We start from the raw sequence: 14,345 nt of genomic DNA on the forward strand, positions 1-14,345 counted from the left end.
TGTAAAGGGGATACTAACAGTTATTGTGGATTTACAAAGTCGGTTCTTCATTCGCAACATGCAGGGTCTGCTTTACCCCCTATCAATCAGTATTTGTATGCAATCTGTATGCCTATTATATATACACCTGTCTTTTGCACAGTATATTGATACTTTATATAATATATTAATAGAAAAAGGAACAACTGTATCCAACATCAGACTGGAGGGATGTGGGTCCACTGGGGCTGCCACATCAGGTGCAACCCCCCCCAAGGGCTCCTGTTCCCCTCACTACCCTCATGGGCCCCCGGGCTCCCCAGGGCAAATCCCTCTCTGACCCCCTCTTACTCGCCACATGTAACGTCTTTGCTCATCGATTCGTGCTGCAGGCGGGTGGCTGAGGACAGGAAGGAAGTGGCTCTGGGCAGATGGGGCCCACTAGGGTCCACCTGGATTTTACCGGTGTCCCGCCGGCCCAGTCTGACCCTGATTGGATGACATGCTACCTACTAGCCTTATTCGGGTGGTACAATGCCATATCACTGATCTAAAATAGGGGCATGGCTTTCAGAGAAACAATATGCTAGATTAATTTGATTCTAATTTTCTTGAGAAAAAAGAAAAGCCATCATTTACTTTGACCCTGTATTCAAGTGCTGGAGCACTAAGGGGGTGCAGGTGCATTACTTGTAGTGCTCATTCCAAAAGCACCTTTTTCCAGCGCCATTACCTAGAAATGGATGGGAAATTAACATTTTTCCCAGACATTACACATACAATATTTATGCCTTGAGTTCTTTATTTCTCTTTTGTACTCTTCCACTTGCTGGTAAGTTATGTCAACTTAAAGTGATATTGACACCAAACAGCCTTTTACAGATACTAGATAATATTAATGTTCCTAAAATGAAACCCTATCACCAAATTCAGCACATCTTACTTTCCAGACTCTATCAATGTAATTGGAAGAAGGGGGAGATGAATGATTTCCCTGCAAAACCATAGCTGTGGAACAGCAGAGCTACATTGGGACCTTCTCTGTCTTCTGAGACCTTGCTGTTTATGTCCAGAGGGAAGGTGCTGATGCTGAAATGGGTGCCAGTGGTTTTTAAACATGAACTGGAAGTGAGACAGAATGTACCTACACACCTATCTGGGTTAAAGATAGTATGCGAGAATAGTCTCACCAACAGGATGGACACCACAGTTAACTCCTCCAATGGAAGGATGGTAGGGATAGGTCTGTTTGTGAAGATTCACAAGAGAGCTTGAGATGAAGGTAGACCTCAGTACAGTAGTCCAAGACCAAGCCCTAAGTCAACCAATCCCTAGTGAAGCTGGGATCAGCTCCTGTGATAGTCCACCCTAGGAGTGTAAAATAGATAGGATTATCAATCAAAAGCAGTCCTGTGATCCACCAAGGAATATTAGTGTCATTGGTATTCCCCAGACAACCCCTGCCTTAGTGTAGGGACTACAGCAGAAAAGGGACTATTTCTGTAGAAATAAGTTATATCAACTGGAGTTGCTGTATTTTTTCTTGAAGAAGTTTCACCAGTCATCCAACTGGCTTTCTGAATAGAAAAAGCCAGTTGGGTGACTGGTGAAGCGTCTTCAAGAAAAAAACACAGCAAGTCCAGTTGATATAAGTTATTTCTACAGAAATAGTCCCTTTTCAGCTGTAGTCCCTACACTAAGGCAGGGGTTGTCTGGGGGAATACTAACAACACTAATATTCCTTGGTGGAGCACAGGACTGCTTTTGATTGATAATCCTATCTATTTTACACTCCTAGGGTGGACTATCACAGGAGCTGATCCCAGCTTCACTACGGATTGGTTGACTTAGGGCTTGGTCTTGGACTACTGTACTGAGGTCTACCTTCATCTCAAGCTCTCTTGCAAATCCACTTCCTGCTATGGTGGAGTCCAGCAAGAGAGAGAGCATAATTGCCAATTGAGTCTTTAACCTGCCTCTAATCCAAAGGGAACACGTAAAATTGTATCTGGGGTGGGATGGACAAGGGTTTAGTATTATAAAGTATGAATAGGGCCAGGTGAATCTATAAAGTGATACTAACATGTTCCTATAAGCATTCGGAACTAGTGTCATTTTTATTCACTATTAGGAACCATTTACACTTGAATGAAATCTGCCTCAGTGTTTCAAAGTGTATCCTGTTCTCCTCTCCCAGACAGTGAATGTGTCACAGACTTCCCCAGGGAAGCACAGGTGCATGTGCCAGAAATAATCCAATAATTTATATACCTGATCTCAGGGCAACATGGGCTGATGGACGGGTCTGGTTGCAGATCTGGAAACAAAACCCATAGAGATTTACTATAACTAAAATAATCGTGGAGTTGACTCTTGTGCAAAAATGCAACTTAAATGAAATATGATGGTGGAGAAGATGGTGAAAAGTAGGAGAGAGAGAGCGTCTGTTGGATGGATTGTGCAATGCCTTGTCTTGATGAATTTCTCGCAAGTCCTTTGATTTGTCCAAAGCAAGCTTGCTAAACAGATAAGAATTTGGCAGATGTTTGCTAATTTTAGGAAGCAGACAGCCTGCATGTTTCATAGAAATGACGATTGACTTTTACGAAAGGACCAGGAAAGGAAAGTCAATCATCGAAGTGTAAACTACTACCAGTAGGATATGCCTGTAGTTACAACTTAGTGCAAAGGAAGAGAATGGAAATCCCAGAAAATGTTTCAGTTCTGAGCAGATTTATCAGGTTGAACTATTTCATTTTTAACTGCATCGACTAAGAAGGCGTTATCATTGCGATCATGTTACATATTCAGGTTGTCTCCTAGTCAGATATACCTATGGATGAATATGAATTTATCTGCATGAAAACCAGGAGATTCTTCTGGGAAAATAAGGGACAGATATATCAAATATTTGAGCTTGTGTTTATTGCGTTCTCCTGGTATCCTGGGTCAATCCGACTCTATAGGTCCTACAAACAGGCACAATTTCTTTCTGTGTTAGTACAGGTATGGGACCTGTTATCCAGAATGCTCGGGACCTTCAGTTTTCCGGATAATGAATCTTTCCACAATTTGGAGCTTCATACCTTAAGTCTACTAGTAAATCCTTTAAAGGAGAATTCAGCCATTAACTAAAAAAAACCCTACCCCCTACCCTACATAGACCCCCCTCAACCTAGCTGCCCCCCCTCCCAGGAAATGCCCCTAACTTTTTACTTACTCCTCGGTGCAGATTCAGGGATCACAGTTCACGGCAGCCATCTTCCGGGTCTTTGGTAATCTGAGACTGAGACCGGCAAAGCAGCGCATGCGCAGTTGGAGCAGTTTCCCGGTTTGTGACAACTGTGCATGCGCCGAAATGGACGGAAATTGTAGAAGCTCCGGAACAAGACACAAAGACCCGGAAGATGGCTGCCGTGAACTGCGATCCCTGAATCCTTTAAACATTAAGGGGTTTATTTACTAAACTCCAAATCGGACTATTAAAAAAAATCACGAATTTTTTCGGAATTTATTAAACCCCCGAGGATGGAAAAGTCCGAATCTGAAAATCCGGCATCTCAGACCTGTCGAGGTTGCATATAAGTCAATGGGAGAAGTCCTAATGATTTTTGGATGTGGCTGGGTTTCGTGCGATAACCTGAAGTTTTCAGAGTTTTCAGAAAAATCCAAAACTAATTCTGAAAATTGGATTTTTTTCTCACAAAGCAAATTTTCGGCAAAATGTAATAATAAATAAGCGTAAAAAAACAGAGCGGATTTGATTGGAGTTTGTAGCAGAAAATATTGAGATAAATTCGGACTTTGATAAAGAACCCCCTAAATATACCCAATAGGCTGGTTTTGCTTCCAATAAGGATTAATTATATCTTAGTTGGGATTGAGTACAAGCAACTGTTTTATTATTACACTGAAAAAGGAAATCCATTTTTAAAATTTGGATTATTTGGATAAAATGGAGTCTATGGGAGATGGCCATTCCATAATTTGTAGCTTTCTGGATAACGGGTTTCCGGATAACAGATTCCATACCTGTTCACAATAGTTAAATGCTGCCAAATCTCTAAATATGACCTTGATCTTATAATCAATAAATGAGTCATTAACCAATTAAGTTCTAAAAACGAGAGTGTTCCACCAAAAGTCAATATTTTATAATCCTATGCTATTAGCCACCAAAGTCTGATTGTTCCTAATATCTTGGGATTTTTCTTTCAATATATGAAAAGTTTTAATATCTTCTTTACTGGAAGTTGTACATTATGAGAATTTGGCTTTGGATGTAGAATCACTTGAGGTTGAGTCTATTGTACAATTTCCGGTCAGATCCCCCCGCCCACTGATACAGTGTCTTGATAGAGTTACAAGTTATAAACAGAGCTGTTTCCGCTCTCTAGTTGTGTAGTTAACTGATCTGCCTGCCATGTATAGTTCCTCAGATCAATGTCAGCGAAACAGCAGCAAACCAACATTAATTCCTGGACAAGTGGTGTGGTGGAGCTTTGATTCCTGATTGAGAAGAAGCCAGCTTTAATATTTCCACCCAAAACATTTCTTCTGTTTGTGATCCTCGGAGATTTGTTCACTTTTTTTGCGGTAAGATAAAATCCCATGTTTTTGCTCATATTTTGTTTTTTTAGAAAATAGAAATTCTACGTATGGCTGTACAGAGTTGTATGTGTATGAAATGGCTTCATTTACATTTCAAAATGATTTGAGATTCCTATTTATGTTTTTAGAACAATTTTTTTTGATTCTCTGGCGCAAGGTTAAAAAAAGGAGATATCTGTGAAGTTTCTCAGATGATATGCAGTATCTAGTAGAAGAGTTTTCTAGAAAACATTTAGCCGCTCATCCAAACGGCTTCTTCAGTTTGGAGAAGCTTAAGCTTATAGTTTCTAGTTGAAACTGTAAGGTTAAAAAGAAACTTGGTCTCTATCAATAATAGTAATTTAAGGAAGGAAAGATTCAGCCGCTCTCAAAAATGAGTGCTTAGAATGCCCAAAAAGAGAAATATCGAGGATGTATTTGAATTTGAATACATTTGAATTAGTGAAGAACCTTTGCTATTGTTTGATAAATCTATGATCCCAACATGGCCATCACAATGTCATAGCAATAAAATAGTGCTTATTATTTAAATATGTGCCTAGCTCAGCATTGGTTCTTATACTGGTCTGGTGACAGCAAGTTGGTTATAACCACTAACTGTCCAACATTATATTGAAATTGTTACAACATAAAACTCCTTGCTTGTCAAATACTTCACTTTCTCTAATAATAAGGTTCTACTAACTCTAGAATGAATTCCAACAGTTTCAGATACCTCAGAACTTTACATGCACCTTACCCATAAGCTTCCTTTTTTCATTAGTCTTGAGTCTTGAGCCCCAACCAGTAGCTTGTGAGCAAGGTGTTACTCTTCAACCCCTTGGATGTTGCCCTCAGTGTTCTCAAAGCAGGAGACTGAGCATATTTTTGAATTCCAGGCTTGGCAGCAAGTTTAAATTACATAAAAACTAAGTATAGTGCCAAGTAGAGCCTCCTGTAAGCTGCCAGTCCACATAGGGGCTACCAAATAGCCAATCACAGCCCTTATTTGGCACCCAAGGGACTTTTTCATGCTTGTGTTGTCCTCAACTCTTTTTATATTTGAATGTGGCTCACGGGTAAAAAAGGTTGGGGACCCTTGGTCTTGACGATAACCTGTTGGGTGTGGCGTGGGCTGAAATGATGAGATGATACCAAGGTGAGAAGACTCAAATTATATTGATCTCATTATAAACCTCTAGGCAGAGATCTTTGCACATAGGGATGACCCAAAGAAGTCCAGATATTTTTTTGACTATATGTCCCAGCATCTCCATATAAATGAAGTGATATTTGAGATCTGATTTTCTCCGTGATTCAATAAAATCACAATAAACAAGATCAAACTTGGGTTTTTTCTGATCTTGCATTTGCAAGATTTATCAAATGAGAAAAAATCTTGAAAATCCAAATACAAAAACTGGCAACGAGGTGGCCCATTTACTTTGCAATCAAATTTTTTTCCATGAATCTCTAAAAATTTGTGGTTTTTCCAATACTTCTAAAAAGCTCTAAACATTCATGATTTTTTAAGTGTAAAAACCATGCAAACCTCTACTAGCACATCTTGCAAAGTAAAAGCTGTCGAGGTCCTATAGAAGCCAACGGGAGCTGCACTAATCTGATTTAACTCACTTTGGAGGTTTTCGGATTTTCATTTCATGATGAATAGGGAAAAAAACGAATTTCGTTTTCGTTGAAACTTTTTATATTCTGATCTATTCATAAATTCAATGGCAAAATGACTAAATTCAATGAATTTAGAGTTTGTGAGTTTCGTGGTGGTTTCATAATCCTCTAAAATTCGCCCTTTAATAAATAAGCCTCCACAACTCAGAGAACGGAGGTGTATCTTCAACATTAAAGCTCTTTTAATCTTGAATTTCTTTAACTGTCGAATATGTAAATTTAACTTAACGTAATCAAATTTTTCAGATTTGAGTTTTATTGAAAATATGCGGGTGATTGTCGGGGGGGGTGTGATCACAAAAATGTAAAAAAAAATTTGTAAATTTAATTGTAAATATGATAATGATTATACTCCTTTAGGAGTCCTTCAGCAACTGGGGTAAAAACATTTACAAATACCTATTCTAAATGAGTAACAGGAACCCAACAGATTTTTGGAGGAATTTTTCCTGCATAGTGGTTCTTCCTCTATAGTTTATTGCCAAGCAAAATATGTATTAATTCTCCTATTTGTTTTGCAATTTTCCATGTTAAACTTAGGCCTCCTAGCTGAGTAATTTATTTAGAAAATCAAGGCAAGAAACTGATTCCATGTAAGTTTAGTTGTTTACATTAAATATGTGAAGAACTATCCAGGAACTGACTCAGGGAAAGTCGGAAACCCTATCCTTATTTCTACCAAGCAAATCCCTTTACAACTTACACAAACAGTGTTACCAATATGTATAACGCTGATTTTACTTAACTAATTAGTTAGTAAATAATTAGTGAATAAATCAAGTTGTTTTCCCCCAAATATTATTTTAATTGAAAATTTAAATTCATTAAATGTATTTCCATTTTTTTTGCTACTTTTAAAAAAAAAATAATCAAGAACATGGGAAAGAAAATTAAATTTTATTTTATTACTTATATTTATAAATTTGCCCCTCGTGTATTCTAGAGGTGCACTAAAATCAAGGTATGGTTCAGGCACTTTTCGTTGGGTATTGGATTTGGCAAAAAGTGTTCAAGTGAATCAAATGACTTTCAAGCTCCGGACAATGGCACCTGGCAATTTTTATTTTCAGTTGATGGAATTTTTTCTTAATTTGACTTCAATCTGAATTAGCAAATTAGGGTTCTATTAGGTTTAGCATTATCTTCTATGAAGGATTAGTTTTCAGCCTAATTTATTAATTTTTTTAAGGTTTATCATTTTAAGAGAAGCTTAGGTTATAAATTAATTATATATAATAAAAAATAACTTGTGTTTCCTGTTTCTAAATCACAGATAATGAATGTGTGTTAAATTAATAACGGTGCTTGTTCTTTTTTAGGACACTAACACTCATAGAAAGAAACAATTTCGCTGCTCAGAGCAGTCCAGATCTAGTGAATAGACACACTCTAATGGTGGCCATACATAGGCAGACCAATTTGGCAGCTTATCTGCAGTGTATGGGGGCTTCCGGCGCCCATTCCTGATTGTTATCTGGCCACGATATAGATCGGGAAGGTTTCATTTTTCAGGAGATCGGCCCGTCTGAGCCCGTTGCTCCTCCTTGTAAACCAATCGTTCGGCCCTAGAACGTTCAGATATAGCCCTGCCGTTCGTGTGCATATCGGTGTAAGATCTGATTGTTTGGCAATGACACCAAACGAACGGATCACATTTACTAAGGGTCGAATATCGAGGGTTAATAAACCCTCGAATTTGACCCTGGAAGTAAAATCCTTCGAATATAGAATTCGAAGGATTTACCGCAAATCCTGCGATTGAACGATCTAAGGATTTTAATCCATCGATCAAAGGATTTTCCTTCGATCAAAAAAACCTTAGAAAAGTAATGGAGAAGGTCCCTTTAGGCTAACATTTTACCTCGGTAGGTTTAAACTACTGAAGTATGTAGTCGAAGTTTTTTTTTAAAGAGACAGTACTTCGACTATCGAATGGTCAAATAGACGAACGATTTTTAGTTCGTATCGTTCGAATCAAAGTCAAAGTCGTAGTTGAAGGTCGTAGTAGCCTATTCCATGGTCGAAGTACCCAAAAAAATACTTCAGAATTCAAAGTTTTTTTACTTCAAATCCTTCACTCGAGCTTCGTAAATGTGCCCCCTGGTGTATGGCCAGGTTAAGGGGCAGATTTATCAAGGGGTTGAATTGCAAATTTTAATTTGAATTTCGATTTTCAAATTAAAATTTTCACGTTTATTTTAGTGTAATTCGACTAGGGAATAGTCCAAATTAGATTTTTGTAAAAAAAAATCGAAATTCGAATTTGTACTGTCCCTTAAAGAATTTGCATTCTAATACCTTCCGAATTGGTGTTTTAGCCTATGGGGGACGTTTTTTTTGGAGAATCAGAGTAGGTTTTCAGGTAGGTCCTATTCACCCAAAGAACTGAGTGCTATGTTTTCCGAAGTCACCCGAAGTTGCCTCACTAGGAAACTTTGGGCTATTTCGGAAAACGAAGCGCTCCAATTCTAGCCAGCGGTAGGCAGTTCCGGTCGCCCAAAGAATAGGCGATTTATCGCCAGGCGACTTAATCTCCCCAAATCTGAGTCTCTGCTCTTAGCTGTAGAGAAAGATACCATACTGCGCTAGTAAATCTGAAATCTAACACTAAACTAGTGGTCCTTTTTTTACATTTCAAATATTGACAAATATGGACCTGTACCAGTCAAATAACCATTGGCAACCAATCAGCAGTCTGCCCAGAATCAGTAAATGAGCCCCTCAGTGGTGTAACTAGATTTTATTGGGCCCCAAAAAAAATCATTTTTTTTCAGGCCTCCAAAATGTCTAGAGGTTGATTTATTTCACCAATATTTATTGAATTGCAGCTGCTTGGTCTGCTTCCTCTGTAGTTACGCTCCTGGAGCCCCGTCCTGACTTGAAATATCTCATCTGAGAAAGAGACTTTGTCAAAATCATCTCCTGCCCTGGTGGAAAGCACCAGTGATATCCCACATAACTGATATTTGCTCTGTATGGTCAAGACGTTCAGCTGAGATCAAAAATGTGTTTAGTGGCTTAACTAGAATCTGGAGCATCTACTGTGCTAGTTATAACTGTCTCCACCAATGTTCCTCTTCTCCTGCATAGTTTTTTTTATTTCTTTTGTGAAAAAATGATTTTTCTGGCTTCTGGCTTCTTCTGGCTCCTAGGTCCTGGTTTCCTGATCAATTTGTATAGCAATTTATAAAGCACACATCATTAGTCAAGACTCTTTCATCCATATGTCTTTTATTTCACCTTCCCTGTCCTTACACAAAGGTTTCCGGACCATGTCTATCCTCTCCTCAAATAAATCCAGGCATGGATAAAAAACAGTGACAGATATATAGAATGATTGTTGACAAGTGAGGGATCAGGACTCTTTCTGTCTTTAGCACTTCTTTTTAATGCTTGTATAAATATTTGCTATACTTTATTTTTTCTCTTTCAGGATTTGTGTTGACGGCTGATTTGCCAGTTTGTACCTCCCCTAGATACATAATGTGAATATGGCTGGCAAGGTGCGCCCTCCCGGTCCTGATAGTTTGCGGCCATTTACCAGAGAGTCCTTGGCTGCGATAGAGAAGCGCATTGAGGAGGAGATTGCCCGGAAAGCCAAACAGATTGAGGGGCTCGATGAGAAAGTACTGAAACCCAAAAATGGACTGGAGGCCGGAAAGAGCTTGCCTCTTATATATGGAGATCCACCACCTGCACTTATTGGGATTCCCTTAGAGGAACTAGATCCTTTTTATGCCACTCAAAAGGTACATGTAGATGATTCAACTTCTCCACGTTGACTTCCATACTTGGAGTCTAGGTGAACAACTTTGTCTTTGTGTATAGAAACAATGAGTAAGGAAGTGGAGCATAATAATAGATTGCTAGGGGGGTTTATAAGAGATCTATAAATAAAATACAACCATGAATGAATTTATTTGGTCATAGTTCTTCTTTTTTTTTTAAAAAAAAATAAATAAAAAAAAGTTCTATAATTCTTCCCATTGTAAAGTTTGAAGGCGATCATAGAGGAAGGAACACCGGAAAAGAAGTTTCATGTTACAATATAAAACTATATTTTCTTTACAATATACAGAGAGTGAAGAAAATAATTTTCAGTAGTTTATCAGAAATACTGACTTTAATATATGTCCTACCTTAGATTCACTACTGTATTAACGTTTTATATCCCATAAGCGTCAATTAGCTTCCTCCAAATGACTTTTATACTAAAGTTCTCCCTTCCTTTAGTCATCTCCTTTTTTTAGTCCTTTCTCTAATTGTGTATTTTTTTCTCTCAACAGACATATATTGTCTTAAACAAAGGAAAAGCTATATTCCGATTCACAGCCACAAAAGCCTTGTATCTACTGGATCCATTTAATCCAATCAGAAGAGGGGCTATGAAAGTCTTAATCCATTCATATCCTTCCATTAAACCTTTTCATTGTTTTTGTGTTTCATTATGCAGTGAAAGTCTTCTGAACACAGAAATTAGGTGGCTTCTTACGGATAGGACATAGAGAGCCACCAAATAGAAGAACCATCTAGTTTATTAAAAACACTGTGTTGAATATGGGTATAATATATATTAAGGAAGGTGTCCCTTTTTAATTGGGGTCCTTTTAAAAGCAGGCATAGAAATTAGGTGGATTCCGAACAGTAGGACATAGAAAGCCACCAAATGAAAGCCACCTGAACAGAAATGAGGTGGCTTCTTAACAGTAGGACATAGAGAGCCACCAAATGGAAGAACCATCTAGTTTATTACAAACAATGTGTTGAATATGGGTATAATAGATATTAAGGAAGATTTTCCTTTCTAATTGGGTTCATTTTAAAAGCAGGCATAGGGTAGTTTCCTCGAGCAAAATGATCCATTTTTGTTTTTTTGACCCAAGATGATATTGCCTTGTGGAAATCATGGGTTTAAGCTCCAAACCTTGTCTTACTGAAGCATCGGAAATTAACTCCACCGTATACTTTATCAAGGGAAGACATGGGAGTTTCTCCACACTGATATTGAATTGTCACCAGTAGGAATATTTTGGAAATCAGCACCCGTCAAATGAGAAGTCAGACAGCTTTAAGTGTCAGGCAAAGCATACAGAATCCTCATTGGATTATCATGGATGGATCTTCAGTATTCTAGACAGAGACAACTACTTATAAAAAATAAATAACAAAATAACAAAGCAGAAAAGCCACAAACACTTGTATAATACAAAGGAAGTCTGACATTGCTTTGTGGTTCTTCACAATGAATTGTGACCTGAACTAGAGTCTATTTGCCTTACAGCAAGGTCTTAAAATGTTTTCTGTTCTAATGACTGCATTTGTATGCTTCCTTAACTTCTTATCACATTGTTTAGCTTATTTATTATGTTTACCATCTTAGCAAATTGTGTTTTTATGACCATGAGTGACCCACCACCGTGGTCCAAGAATGTAGAGTAAGTGTCATTCATCCTGGTAGAGCAGCACAATGCATAAACGTGGTGATGGCTTTTGTGATTGTTTATGGACACAAGCTTGTCTTGATATTTTCTGTCCCTAATATTTTTGTTAGAGCTCTAATGCATGTATTTGCATATGCTTTGTAGGATCAAGCCAAAAAAAAATATTTAATGTATGTAAACACAGGCTGAAGATATGGCTACATAGAGCCATTTTATGCTCTGCTGATGCTTGCTTTTGATTGGTGAGTGGATTAAGATGTGTCCAACCCATGTTCAACCGATTAACATATTTGTTGCCTTTCCATGCATATTGCATTGCTTCAAACCAAATATCTGACACTTGATTATGCATAGCGTCTGGTTGGCTTTATCTGCATTTCTGACCATGATTATTAAGTTATGTGTCACTTCTCAACTGAACCTTTCCTTTGTGTTTGGCTTTTGACTTTTAGGTACACGTTTACTGGAATTTACACCTTTGAGTCCTTAATAAAAATCTTCGCTCGGGGATTTTGTATTGACAGTTTTACATTCCTCAGAGATCCCTGGAACTGGCTGGATTTCTGTGTCATTGTTATGGCGTAAGTGGAAGGTAGACATTTTGGTAACTAACCTGCTTGCTTATATATTGATATATTTAAAGATCAGGGCTGGGCCAAGCCTACCAAGTGCTCCAAGGCAACCCAGCTGGAACCTCTTCTCTCATTGCGTGTGAAAGAGCGCGTTGGGGCAAAGGGGAGGGCAGGGGAGAGATGGGTTGAGCGGCACAGGGGAGAGTGGCAGAGGGCAGCGAACTTGGACAAGTGATAGGCAGAAGATTCTTTAACAGGATCATTGCGCCCTAGGCAGGTGCCTTTTCTGTCCACCCCTTGTTCCGGCCCTGCCATAGATACATACAGTATGACTGTATCAGCTCTTACACTTGATGAAAAATGTCATGGCCCTGCCCACTCATATATTTGAAGACCATTGGAAGGTATAAATAATAACCTAGGATTTAGAATTATTCCAGGACAAATGAACTTTTCCAAAGGTAAATGAGCTCTATCAAAACCAATTGTTGTGTTGTTTCCCATAGTCCTAAAGCAAACTGTTTTTATTGTGTTCTTCATGATCATGTGATTTTTTTATCACCCCCAAGATGTGATCAATTCATTACATAAGGCAGGACACGGAGAAAAGGGAGTTTTTGGTTGTTTAATTAAGGACCTGTATAAAAAAGGACTTGGCCTTTGGCCTTGTGACTTCATATGGTCATAGAACTTCTTGGTGACTTCCATTAACCTTATATTTTACAAAAGGGGCACATTGTTTCCTGAGATAGAATGCATTTCTTCATCTGTCAAACCTGCATGATCTCGGCTTGCATGTAGGCTATATCATGACACCTAGTGCCACCCTGTCTACCAAATCCCCTTTCTGGTTTCTGTTGTCTCTTTGTCTCTCCTCAGTTACACCACAGAGTTTGTAGATTTGGGGAATGTGTCTGCTCTCAGGACATTCCGTGTACTCCGTGCTCTTAAAACAATCACAGTAATTCCAGGTATGTATTCTTGGCATCTACGTGGCTAGTTCTCTAAATACCCTTTAAGATTTATTTCATTTTTATGCTTTAGATTCTTGCGATCTTTATAACTGGGCTCTCTGTGTACACTGATAGTATACTAAACCATCTTAACAGGATTAACTAGCTTGGGTGCAGTATATTCTTGTCGTCACCCTCATAAATGATAAATGTCTGTATCTATATGTGGAGGTACCTTTAACTTTCTAATGACATATATGTACTGTGAATTCAGGCTGAGGGTCTTATTATGTTGCTCATTTTACACTTTAGCCCATTGATCCCCAACCAGTAGCTCATGAGTAACATGTTGCACTCTGACCCCTTTGATGTTGCTCCCAGTGGCCTCCAAGCAGGTGCTTCTTTTTGAATTCCAGGCTTGGAGGCAAGTTTTAATGCATAAAAACCATGTGTACTGTCAAACAGACAACTTGTTGGCTTTAAGTCCACATAGGAGCTACAAATATCCAATCACAACCCTTATTTGGAAGCCCCAGGAACATTTTGCATGCTTATGTTGCTCTCCAACATCATTTTACACTTGAATGTGTCTCACAAGTAAAAAAATTGGTTGGGGACCCCTGCTTTAGCAGATTCATACCTCTTGTAAGTGTTTCCTCTGTATCACTTACAATGAGTAGATGTTTTTATTATATATCATGCCAATCCACCTTTAATCTTTTTGTCCCATGTGCTTAGAGGATCTGTTAATTATATAGTTCTTGTTCCATAGGTTAAACTCTCTGCTATTATACACATTCTCATTTACTAGGGCAGTGATCCCCAACCAGTAGCTTGTGAGCAACATGTTGCTCTCCAACCCCTTGGATGTTGCTCTCAGGGTCCTCAAAGCAGGTGCTTATTTTTGAATTCCAGGCTTGAAAGCAAGTTTTAATTGCATAACAACTAAGTGTAGTGCCAAGTAGAGCCTATTGTAGGCTGCCAGTCCACATAGAGGCTACCAAATAGCTAATCACAGCCCTTATTTTGCACCCCAAGGGAGTTTTTCATGCTTGTGCTGCTCCCCAACTCTTTTTTACATTTGAACGTGGCTCATGGGTAAAAAAGGTTGGGGACCCCTG

General features: G+C 38.5%; 1 protein-coding gene across 5 annotated transcripts in view; it reads left to right on the plus strand.

Moving 5' to 3' along the window:
• Positions 1-14,345, plus strand: part of LOC108702183 (sodium channel protein type 4 subunit alpha) — a 67,388-nt gene that overhangs the window by 21,874 nt on the left and 31,169 nt on the right. For 3 of the 5 annotated variants that reach the window (XR_005964625.1, XM_041578553.1, XM_041578552.1), the window contains exons 1-3: positions 11,524-11,693; positions 12,152-12,280; positions 13,151-13,242. Coding sequence is in view for 4 of the 5 variants with exons in the window: in XM_041578553.1 (XP_041434487.1) it covers positions 11,623-11,693; positions 12,152-12,280; positions 13,151-13,242 (292 nt within the window). In the remaining variant the exon portion in view is untranslated. Of the gene's footprint in view, positions 1-4,410; positions 4,576-9,691; positions 10,008-10,544; positions 10,664-11,521; positions 11,694-12,151; positions 12,281-13,150; positions 13,243-14,345 lie in introns of those variants that run through there. The other 2 variants (XM_041578554.1, XM_018237689.2) reach the window with 2 other exon arrangements.

Source organism: Xenopus laevis, chromosome 9_10S, assembly GCF_017654675.1.
Source record: "Xenopus laevis strain J_2021 chromosome 9_10S, Xenopus_laevis_v10.1, whole genome shotgun sequence".
Taxonomy (NCBI): Eukaryota; Metazoa; Chordata; class Amphibia; order Anura; family Pipidae; genus Xenopus; species Xenopus laevis.